Genomic DNA, 12,468 nt, shown 5'->3' with positions numbered 1-12,468 from the left:
GCGGCAGCCCCCCATCGCCGATCCCGATCCCTGACCCCGGCGGCACGTGCCTACGCGGAGTTGGCAGCGGCCGCCAACCGGAGGACGTTGTTGGACACGCACAACGCCCTCATGCAATGTCAGGACCCGGCCAAAGCCGAATACCTCCAGGGGATGATCGATGAGCTGCGCCGCAAGTTGGGACTTTTGTAGAGTAGTCAACTTTTTTTCATTTCTAACTCGTATAAAACTTTTTTTTAATCAATGTAGGATTTACCGTTTTTAATTAATCGTGGTATTTTAAAATTATTTTGCATTGACATATTTGAAAATATTTAAATTAATTAACAAAACAATAGTGAAACCTATAAAGCGGCCTTTAGAGCGCTCCACTGCAGGTGAAAGGGTATGAGGATAAAATGTTGACGTGACGGTGCATAGGGCGGGCTTTAGGGTGTCCCTTAGGGGCGCCCCACTGCTAATTCTGCTAATTCTCTTATGTGTATTGAACCATTTTATTCGTCGCTTTAACTGTGACTAAACTTAGCGAACTTACACACAAGTTTTAAACATGTACTGTAGTACGTATTTATTATTCCAACACTTTTTTTAAAATTTTGAACATTTTCATCAATTACATTAATTCCAATAATTAATGTATTACCAAATTTAATTAAGTACTCTATTAGTGGTAGTCGATTAAAATATTATTTGAGATGTTTAAATTAATTATTCTTACTACCTGCGTGCTTAATATCCGTTATTTTAATTTATTGTATTTAATTAGTTATATACAAATTTTGGTTTCAGTTGTCAAGACAATATAAGAAGAATATTCCAAAATTGATGAAATCAGGCAACAAGTAGAAATGTTAGTGTTAGTGTAGCCCGAAACTTGTAAGCTAATACAAATATCCCATGAATGCTAGAAATTTTTTATATGTTTAAATTACAACCCAAATGGCTAACGTGAAACTAGATGTCCTGGACATATGTGTAACGATTATCTACTCCTTTTGTAATAGTAATATAAATATGATTACTTTTATCATTATGTATTACATGAATCACATGCTAATTTTATCTGTTAATAGCCCGATTAGCCAACACACAATTAATTCATAAGCCGAACAGGGTTGACTAAACACGTTGGATTGACCCGATTAACATCCATAACAACAAGAAGTTTAAAATGTTTTAGCAATTCATATTGTGAATATAAAATAAACCTGCATTTAAAAGCAGACGAAAATGAAAAACCACCACCAAGTATCAAGCAGATTAGCAGGTTGGAAGAGTTTAGAACTTTGAGTAAAATTCAGAACATCTACAATAAGGATAGTCTAGTAATAGCTTAGCCAAAAACTCTTCTCATGTTACATCATCATGTCCTTTCCACAACCTAGCCACTGCGCTAGCCAAGCAACAACCTAACAATAGGCTAGCAATAGCCTAGCCAATGCCTTAGCCAGCAAATAAATTGACAAATACGATTAATTCATTTAATTGTTGGTGTTTATCAAATAGTAAAAAAATAAAGTGCAATGAATTGTAAATATAGAGTATAAATAAAAAAAAATAATATTCGGCTAGCCGATCGCTCGCCTTGCAATAGGCAGTCAGCGATCGGCTAGCCGGTTTGTCCACGCCCTAGCTCTAGGGCGTTGGTTTTTCGTCCGTCGGGCTAGCCGTGCGGCCAGGGCACTCGGCTAGTCCACTATTGTGGATGCTCTCAAGCTACATTTTTTACCACCAAATCTCAATTCAAGCAATTTCATGTTTTTATACCGAGTATGAGACCAGAAGCACCTAACATTTGACATAAGCAAGAGAAGCTACAAAGCAGACAGTTTCGACAGTATTGATTTGGTAACAAGAGTATCAGACTTCTCAACAGCCGCAGTTAAAATAAGCTTGTGTGGCCTCAATGATGGAGTACATTTGTTGATTAGGCATAACACAAAATTGGCAAACTTCAAAGATTTTGAATATCTCTTACTATACTTGCAAACCTGCTCAACTAGTTGATCGACCGAGTCTTGCATCAAATGAACATTATGATCCAAAATGTTTCTCCATAAGCTAAACAACGACTCTGTCCACACTAACTCCTCGCTAATCAAACACCGGTGGCAGGGAAGGCACACGAATCTCAGCACATCTTCATCTTTGGTGAGGAGTTTTTGGCAAAACGCAGAAACATGAGCTGGATGCAGGCATTCTCTAACTACTCTAGTGAGTACATCACAGATGGGGCTATTTACACCATCCTTTCGTAGAACTAATGGAAACAAAAGAGCGTACTCAGCAGCCTTTTGGTGAGTCTTGCAGTAGTCTAGTGTTGCATTCAACAGGACACGAGAAGATGGTTCATTCAAGACTAGAAACTTTGGGAGGAAAACAGAGCACAAAATATGAGATGGCCAATCGCATTCATCAGCATCAATTCCATCCGACAAATGACACAATAGAACAGTTGCAGTTTCATCATCTGCACTCCATGGCTCAATCAAATTCAAAATCAATAAACGTTGTCTTCTACCACCAGAGCAAAGTTTGCGAATTTCCCTAGCTAACTCCACAGCTTTCAAATTACTATCGATATGCAGAAGCTCAGTTTTCAACGATTTCGCCACTTTTTCAACTTCATTGTCAATGTTTGATTCATCCTCACCAATCTCTACCATCACAACATCAATATTTTTCTGTTTACTCTCCTCAACATCAATAAGCAAATCATCCTCATCTCCTCCACTACTACCAGTCAAGGGCATTTTAGCGCTTAGTTCATCAACCGACATTGGGAGCCAAGGAAACACCGATTCACCATCTATAGCAGCATCCCTAAGCCAATCTGGCATCATATAGAAGTCATCCTCTTCAGTTTCCTCTTCGGATTCCAAATTCAAATGAGAAAGCCATTGATAATTAGACAAAGATACCAAGTCAAGCAGCTGTTGAGCAGCTTTTTTTACCCAAAAATCCACCCTTCTGCCCTCACTCAGCAAAACCCTAGCAAGTCTACACAATTCCCTTGTGCAAAATCTCTGATGTTCGTATGCAAGAAACGATAAAATCCGGGCCTGAACTACACTAGGCAGGGTCTCAATCCACATAACCCTGATCATCAAATAAATACTTTTTTTTAACAAAACTCACAGCTTTATCAAGTACAAACACAAAAGAACACATTTTGACACACACATTCACCTTTTTTCTTGTGGAGAAGAATGCTGAACAGCAGAGTTGTTTGAAGGTCTCATAAGGAGGGAGAGGAAAGATGTAGTGGAAATGCGAGGGGAGTACGATGCAGGAGGATTGAACATTTCTTCCAACCATTTTGAAGCTTCGGTCTCGGGGCATGTCGAATTTAAGAAAACTTGCAACAGTGGAATCCAGGATTCCATGTTGATGAAGCGAAGCAGGGACAAGATTGAAATAAATGAAATTAGGGTTTTGATTTGGGGGATTTCAGAGTTGAAGTACTACAGTACCTCATAATAATGTTAACTGAAACAGAACAAATTATTGTACTATTGTAGTAATACATTTAAATATGTACCTATGAATTTATCTAGAACTAGTATCACAACTATTTTATTTTCTTCTAAGTTATTTTACCGGTGACATACTAGTACTTTTTATAAAATGAAAAAAATATCAAATCTAAAATCATATTATAGTTATAAAATAAAAACTTTATCATAAGAAATAATAAAATTAAACAACTTTCAAGATAAAAATGTATACAAATGAAGTATTGATTAGTTTATTTGGCAAAAAAATACATACGCATTTTTATCAATGTTATGATAATTAAAATTAAAGTCTATTTTATGAATAGTCAATAACAATAAATAATCAAGTCATTTACTGTCTTTATCTAGCTGTAACATAGCTATCAAACGGGGCCTAAGACTATGTCGTACGTAACTGGATCGACGGTTGTCATTTTAATAACCAAAAAAGCCCAACAAGAAGGTGTGACCAAAATTTCCTAATCACTATCCATGCCCACAACAATTTTTATTCTTGTCTCCTCTGATTTCTAATACTAAGGGCTACATTTGCTATTTTGCATAAAATTGTTTTATAAGTTAAATGGAGAGAATAATGTAAGATAAAAAATAAAAATAATAATAATAATTTTATTATTTTAAGAAATGTACTTATTAATTAAAATGAGATATAAAAAAAGAAAAAATGTGTCACTTAGAAATCGATGGAAGGAGAGTATGTGTTGTAGAGGATTGAATATAATGACAATATCAATTGAAATAAGACGATATGAAGTTGACTTATGTCCCTTGTTTCCGAGTAATAAACGTAGTAGTACTAAAAATCAGTCTAAGGCCATCCACAATAGGAATAGCCCAGCAATAGCCCAGCCATAGCCTAGCCACAAACTCCTTCTGCCACATCATCAGCACTAAAAATTCTCATGTCACATCATCAAAACAAGTAAATAGCACAGCCATAGCCCAGCCACATCACTAATAACAATTATACAAAAATGAAATAATTAACTATCACACAATATACGGAATTTAATTTACGAGACATATACGGGAAACATTAATAATACTATTAAAATTTTAAAAAGTACAATAATTTTAAAGAGGTACAATATTTTTAAAAAATTACAATAATTAAAAAAAGTACAATAATTCACTCCTCGTCTCCGTCGTCGTCTCCTCCGTCGCTGTCGCCACCCTCGCCTCCGGTAAAAAAAGTACAATAATTAAGATAGAGAGAGTACTCGTTAAAACAAGTGGTGCGAATGAAAATGACGTTATTGGATTTAAGCTATATTCTTAGAAAATTCAAGCTCTTTTTCCTTTTATTGGATTTATATATGAGTGGAACTCTGAACATGTGATGATTACAACTCTAGACAGCCTCCGTCAAATCTTAATTGAGACATTTTTTGGGTAGGAAAAATTAAAAAAAATGAGTGTTTAGGTTAAGTAGAGAAAATAATAAACTTGAAAAAAGTAAAAAGTAAAAAAGGAAGAATTTTATGTGTAGAATTTTATGACGGCCCTGAAAGAACTACGAATCAACCACTGTGACAGAACTATATGTGTAGAATTTTATGTTAAATACTCTTATTCTGTCAAAAAAAAAATAGTCTAGTATGGAAATATGGGTAAGAATATTGTGAAGGTGTTTATGAGTTGAACAAGGGAAGGGATCCACATGTTAATTTTAATTTATATGGTAGGATGTACTATAAATAAATGGCAAAATGCATCCTTAAGTCCTTATACTTTGATTGTTTATTTCAATAGGTCCTATACAATTTTTTCGTTTTAGTAAGTCCTTGTACTTTTATATTCGATATATTCAAATCCTTATTTGACGGAACCGTTAATTTTTTCGTTATAAAATAACACATCATATATTAATTATTTGAATATATTCCACCTAATATCCTAGTTGAAAAATATGAACACAACATAAATATAAAAAAAAACTAAAGAATTCTAAATCGTTAAAAGAAATTTGTTGTTTGATTATTTGAAGTTCGAATAATCAAACAACAAATCGTTAATTCATATTTGGAACTTCAAATAATCAAACAATAAATTTCTTTTAACGATTTGGAATTCTTTATTTATTTATTTTTGTTTTTGTTTTTATCTTTTTTTTATATTTATGTTATGTTCATATTTTCCAAGTTCCAACTAGGATATTAGGTGGAATATATTTAAATAATTAACATGTGATGTATTATTTTATGACGGAAAAGTTAACGATTCCGTCAAACAAGGATTGAAATATATTGAATATAAAAGTACAAGGACTTACTAAAACGAAAAAATTGTATAAGGACCTATTGAAATAATCAATCAAAGTACAAGGACCTAAGGATGTGTTTTGCCTAAATAAATTGATGTAGTATTTAAACTAATATATTCTGAAGCAATATTTATAAATAAAATGTGAATATTCTAAAAAATTAGATACTTAGTCAGAGAGAAAAAACAACTCTCAACACCCAAATTTGATCAGAAATAGATGGAATATCCAGCCTAGCTATAATTAATCCTTAGTTAAATCCAGCTAAATGTCCAGCCTAGCTATAATTAAGATTCATACATTCTCAATTAAAATTTATAAAATTTGTTAATGATTCCTAACTAATATATCTAATTTGAAAGCCATCATTGACATTGATTTTGAATTTACTGCAGTCAGGACCATTGATGTGTGGGTTGCAATACTCGAAGCCAACGACGTGGTTGGGGGAGGAGGGTCCGACTGCGGGTTGTGGAGCAACGATCCGAGCCAGCTATGCTACAATGCGCTTCATGCAAGGCTGGTGTGCTGGGAAACCTAAGAGATGAATGGAGGAAAGCAAACATAATTCTGATAATCACACTAGTGCTCCTAATTTGGGTGTACCTCATCGCTTGCAGCGCATACAGGAATGCTCAAACCGAACAACTCTTCCGCAGATACAAATAGGGTTGGGTTTGAATTTGATCATATCTACTGCACTACAACGGTTTGTATCAAAGAATAAAGGGAGCTAGCTAGGTTCCACCACACCACATGACATCCAATATCCATCTTTCCTTCATTTAGTTATCATTTCAAAAAGACTCCACAGAGATCCTGTCTCAACTCTTTATCTTATCTGTTAAACTAGGTTTGAGATCGGTAGAGAGGAAAAGATCTTATTCATTCATATTGAATTGTCATACATAAGGTACTATTATATAGGCCTAAGGTAAGCTATACAAGGAAAACAATAAATTTACATTAATTGGTATCTTCTATGTTTGGCAGGGTATATTCTTGCACATCTTCCGTGATCTTCCGTAATTGGGAGCCGATTCTTCGTGATCCTCCGAGATCTTCTCCAACACTCCCCCTCAAGTTAAGTAACGGGATTCCCGATACTCAACTTGCACAATACTTCTCGAAATGACTTCGAGTTCACCGCCTTAGTCAATATGTCCGCCAACTGGTCTTCGGATTTGACATAAGGCATCTCTACTATCTTTGCTTCAATATTGTCCTTTATAAAATGCCTATCCACTTCCACATGTTTAGTACGATCATGTTGAACCGGATTCTCCGAGATACTTATCACAGCCTTATTGTCGCAGAACATCTTGCAAGTTTGAGATGAAAACATCTCCAACTCCCTCATAAGTTTCCGAAGCCACAATAGTTCAGTCAGTCCACTCTTAATACCACGAAACTCGGCTTTTGCACTAGATAGTGCCACTACCTTTTGTTTCTTGCTTCTCCATGTTACAAGATTTCCTCCCACAAACGTGAAGTATCCCTCGGTGGATTTCCTATCATTCGGATTTCCAGCCCAATCAGCATCAGTAAATCCATGGATCTGTAGGTGCCCGTGTTTCTCAAATAGTAGTCCGTGTTCGACAGTCCCCTTTAAGTAACGAACAATCCGTAGAACTGCCTCCCAGTGTTCTTCTTGGGGTGCGTGCATAAACTGACTCACCACTCCTACAGCATAAGCTATGTCTGGTCTTGTATGCGACAGATAGGTCAACCTTCCGACCAATCGTTGGTACTTTCCTCTGTCAGTCAGCTTTGCCCCTTCCTTCATCTGAAGTCCATGATTTTGGATCATTGGAGTGTCGGCTGGTCACAATCTAACATCCCAATTTCGGCTAACAAATCCAGCACATACTTTTTCTAATTGATGAAAATTCCCTTTCTCGATCTCAGAACTTCTATTCCCAAGAAATACTTAAACGGTCCCAAATCTTTCATCTCGAACTCACTAAATAGATTCTTCCTTAGTTCGGCCATCTCGTCTGTGTCATCCCCGGTAAGTATCATGTCATCCACATATATGATTAAACATGTAATTTTGTCTCATCTCTTCTTCATAAACAGTGTGTGGTAAGAGTTACTCTGCTTATATCCATACTTTTTCATCACCTCTGTGAACCTCCCAAACCACGCTCTCGGGGACTCTTTTAGCCCATAAAGCGTCTTCTGCAGCTTACACACCTCTCCACTTCCAAACTCACCCGTGAACCCCGGGGGGGGATCCATAAACACAGGATTTGGCAGCTCTCCATGCAGAAATGCATTCGTTACATCGAACTGATGAAGGGGCCAATCCTTGTTGGCAGCTCGAGAATAGTGTTGGCAGCTCGAGAATAGTACCCTCACAGTATTAATCTTTGCCACAGGTGAAAACGTCTCGGCATAGTCGACCCCATACGTCTGGGTGTATCCTTTTGCCACAAGTCTGGCTTTATACCTCTCTATAGTGCCGTCTGGCCTCCTTTTGATAGTGAACACCCATCTACACCCAACAGTTCTTCCTCCTTCCGGTAGCTTGTCCTTGATCCAAGTATTGTTTCTTATCAGTGCCTTCATTTCAGTAAGCATAGCCTCCCTCCAGTGCTTATGCTTCATTGCTTCCTCGGCCGTCTGCGGGATCTCTTCTTCTTCGTATAAGGCAGCTTCAAATTTCCTTGACATTTTTGCTAAATTTCCTTGCACGAAATTCGCCACTTGTCAATTTTCTCAGGTGAATACCTTTTTGGGGGAACTCCTCGTGTGCTCCGGGGAGGAAGAACGTACCTCCCCTTGTCACCGTCGACTGTATTGTCTTCTTCCAATGGTTCTGCACTTATTGGATCAGTGGAAACTCTATGGAGATTCGGATCAGTAATTACCTCGGATATCGGTGAAGGAGGATCGAGGGGCGGATGAGATGACTCACTGGCCGAGGACAAGACATGCGCTGCAGTAGTGACAACTGGTTCTGGTGGATCCTCAATCGAAGAGTTTGGAAGTGGCACAAGCCAACTTAGATAGTCCACGGAATTACCGGGATTACTCTCCCCCTGACTACTAAGGTGGGTGTGATAGAAATACTCAGTTTCTAAGAAGTTACAGTTCATGGTGGTGGTAATTTTCTGGGTATAGGGATCGAAGCAGCGGTAGCCCTTTCGGTTTACCCCGTACCCCACAAAGACACATTTGGTAGCACAGGGGGATAACTTGGTCCTCTCATGTTTAGCAATATGGATGTAGACAGTGCATCCAAAGACTTTCGGTTGAAGGTCCAGGTGTTGAGGGATTTTGGACTGGGATGATAGTATATCAAGGGGGTTTTTTTGTTTAGTATTTTTGTGGGTAAACGGTTCATAAGATAGACGGAAGTGGCTATGGCTTCGGCCAAAAATGTTGTGGAACTTTCGATTCAATCATTAGGGCTCGGGCGATTTCTAGGATTGTCCTATTTTTTCGTTCGGCTACCCCATTCTGTTCTGGTGTATAAACACAAGAAGTTTGATGAACCATTCCCTGGTTTTGGAAAAACTGAGTCATGGGGCTATTGATAAACTCCCTCCCGTTATCAGATCGAAGGATTTTGATCGAGGTATGAAATTGGGTTTGAACCATTTTACAAAACAAAACGAACTTATCAACAACCTCAAATTTATGCTTCATAAAATAGATCCAAGTCATTCGTGTGCAATCAACAACAAATATAATAAAGTAACGGAAACCATTCCCCCCAGCAAAAGGTGTCGGACCCCACACATCAGAGTGAACCAACGAAAACATAGATTGCATACGAGTGTTTGAGGGTTTAAACGATTGTCGGTGGCTTTTTGCCAAAACACAAGTCTCACAAAAAAAATCCACAGGAATAGAAAGGTTTGGAAAAAGTAGTTTAAAATAACCAGGGGAAGGATGTCCTAGTCTTCGGTGCCACAGCCAAATTTCTTGTCTCGTGGATCCGTGAGCCAGCATTGCACTACCATGTTGAGCTATCCCGTCCACGTAGTAGAGTCCACAGTGCTCAGTGCCACGCCCAAGTATCCTCTTCGTCCGAATATCCTATAGAATGCAGAAAGTGGGATGCATCAGAAGAGTACAATTCAATTCCTTTGTCACATGACTAATTGACATCAAACGCTGAGATAAGGTCGGAACATATAAGCAGTTTTGGAGACGGAGTGTGGGAGAAATTTCTATAGTACCCGACCCTTCAACTGTAATCAATTCCCCACTGGCGGTTTTAATATAGGTTTTAGTAATTCTACTCATGCTAATAAAATCACTTCGGTTTAGTGTCAGTGGCCCCACAGTAAAAAATCCATCCCTTCGTCATATTCGTTCCCCTGTTTACATGGAATACAATGGGCATTTTTCCTAAGGGAGCAAAGGGGTTTTTTGTTACATATTCACAAATATATGGGCTAATTTCGGAATTTTCAGCATGATATGGGCCAAAACATAAATTAGAACAGTCTGAGGGTCTGCCTTGCAAACAATGGGGTTGAATGTCTAAATTTTGAAAATTGAGGGGATGATTATCTAAATAGAGAGAGTTGCTAGGGCTTGGTGTATAACCAAGCCCAATACCTCCTTTGTCCGGCGCCGTCCCCTCTCTTCCAGCAAAATTTCCGGCCCCCCTGATGCTACTTCCACCGGTTGAGACCTCTGTGCTCACCGTCGGTCCATTCTGGGTTGTTCCCCCACGCCCTCCGTTCTGATTTCGGGGTTGATCGTCTTCGGCGATTCCGACCGTGATTTTTGCCGCCCTTATCTTCTGCCTCTCCTCCCACCATTCGGGGTAACCTAGCCGTTTAAAACACGTCTCATACGTGTGTTTGGGTTTCTGGCAGTGAGTGCACCACAGCCCTGATTTGTCCGGTCGGTTTCCCGGTCGGCCGGTAGCTGCGGTGGGGCGCAGTGGTCCTCCACTCCGATATGCTGGACGTTGGCTTTGTGCAGCTAACCCACTCCCGATGCCATCCCCAGATGATGTATCCCCGGTATTCACGCTGACGGTTTCGGGGTTTGGGGAAGACGATGTTGGTGGCATGATCTGTTGTCGAGCCGCCTCCGTCTTTACCCACCCATAAGCCGACTCTACTGATTGGGTAAGGCTCCTCCTTGAGGATGTCCCTCTTGATCGAATCATACTCTGGGTTTAGCCCGGCCAGGAACTTGAACAACCGTTTCTCGTTCAAGTAGATTCGGTATTGGTCGACTCCCTTATCACAACATGTGATTGGCTTCTTATGGCATTGGTCAACATTGATCCATAACCCATGGATCCTTCGGTAATACGTCTCCAAGTCCATATTTCCCTGCTTAATCGTTATAATTTTCTCCTCCAAGTCGTATATTAGGTATTTGTCCGCCTTGTTCTCGAACGTCACTGCGAGACTATCCCACAGTGCCTTGGATGTTTGATGGTGAGCGAAATAGGCAATAATTTCATCTTCAATGTTGTCGACGATCCACGAGAATACCACCAAATCGTCCTCCTCCCAATCATCGTACCCCTTGCTCCTTGGCTCTGGGGGTTCTTTTCGGATGTGCGAATATGCACCTCGACCGCCTATATTGACTTTCATAAGTCTCGACCACAGCGGGTAATTTTTCCCATCGAGTTTGAACGCCACAACGACATTCTTACTATTCTTCAATCTTGATGGTTGTTCTGGATCAATTTTGTTTTCGACTGTATCTGACATTTTCTGTAGGATTGGTTATTCTGGTTTCTTGGCTAGAAAGGGTCGGGATTGGTATTTCTTCGGCTATGATGAGATTTATCTGAGCCGACATCTAACCTGCTCGGATGCCATGTTAAACTAGGTTTGAGATCGGTAGAGAGGAAAAGATCTTATTCATTCATATTGAATTGTCATACATAAGGTACTATTATATAGGCCTAAGGTAAGCTATACAAGGAAAATAATAAATTTACATTAATTGGTATCTTCTATGTTTGGCAGGGTATATTCTTGCACATCTTCCGTGATCTTCCGTAATTGGGAGCCGATTCTTCGTGATCCTTCGAGATCTTCTCCAACATTATCCACTTCTAGCTTTTTGATATGGGAATCTTTTAGTTTTAGTCATTTGAATGATTTGCCACCTTTTTCACAACATTCGGGAACGTTCTGCCCACCACGCAACCAATACTATTTTGAATCTTTGAGGAATTAATTTCATTACCTATGTCACATCGTGGACATACCGCCATTTGGTAGGGTGTATATCTAGATTTCAATTAAAATGACAAAGTATAGGAAGTCTATCACAAAGCTGCTATATATTCTTTAGAGTGAACTACATATTTAGGACCTATATATACTTATCACTATGCACGTTTGCGATTCCTATACTTGTACTTGTGCACGTTTTAAGGTTCTTTTCACTTTTGACCTTTTCTGGACGAAAATACCCCCAAAGGGGAAGGGAAAATTTGTACACTATTTTCTCTCTTTACTCCTTCCTTTTTCCTCTATCTATAACAAAATTAGAACTGAAATTATGGATTTGTTAATCTTATTTCCTTGTATTCAGTTAAATTTTTTAATCAATTTAATCATATGATGATAAATTTTACATTTTCACGTCGTTTTCCTTCATCACACTAGAGTATTTGTGATTATGCTTTGAATGTGGAGTATTATAATTATTGATCCCGTAAATAAAAGATTAAAAATTTGAATGACGAAT

The 12,468-nt window shown here is 38.5% G+C and overlaps 2 protein-coding genes across 2 annotated transcripts; both read right to left on the bottom strand.

Moving 5' to 3' along the window:
- Window positions 1-1,312: 1,312 nt before the first annotated feature.
- LOC121746625 lies at window positions 1,313-3,478 on the bottom strand. The gene is made up of 2 exons (XM_042140528.1): window positions 3,190-3,478; window positions 1,313-3,099 (listed from the first exon to the last, which is right to left on the bottom strand). Exons 1-2 carry the CDS (start codon window positions 3,384-3,386, stop codon window positions 1,815-1,817), a joined length of 1,482 nt encoding a protein of 493 aa, XP_041996462.1. The 5' UTR covers window positions 3,387-3,478; the 3' UTR covers window positions 1,313-1,814.
- A 7,114-nt stretch (window positions 3,479-10,592) lies between these two features.
- LOC121749285 lies at window positions 10,593-11,477 on the bottom strand. The gene has a single exon (XM_042143869.1). The coding sequence runs from the start codon at window positions 11,475-11,477 to the stop codon at window positions 10,593-10,595; it is 885 nt and encodes a 294-aa protein (XP_041999803.1).
- Between the last annotated feature and the right edge of the window lie 991 nt (window positions 11,478-12,468).

Source organism: Salvia splendens, chromosome 9 (assembly GCF_004379255.2).
Source record: "Salvia splendens isolate huo1 chromosome 9, SspV2, whole genome shotgun sequence".
Taxonomy (NCBI): Eukaryota; Viridiplantae; Streptophyta; class Magnoliopsida; order Lamiales; family Lamiaceae; genus Salvia; species Salvia splendens.
This window is presented reverse-complemented; position numbering and strand designations above follow the sequence as displayed.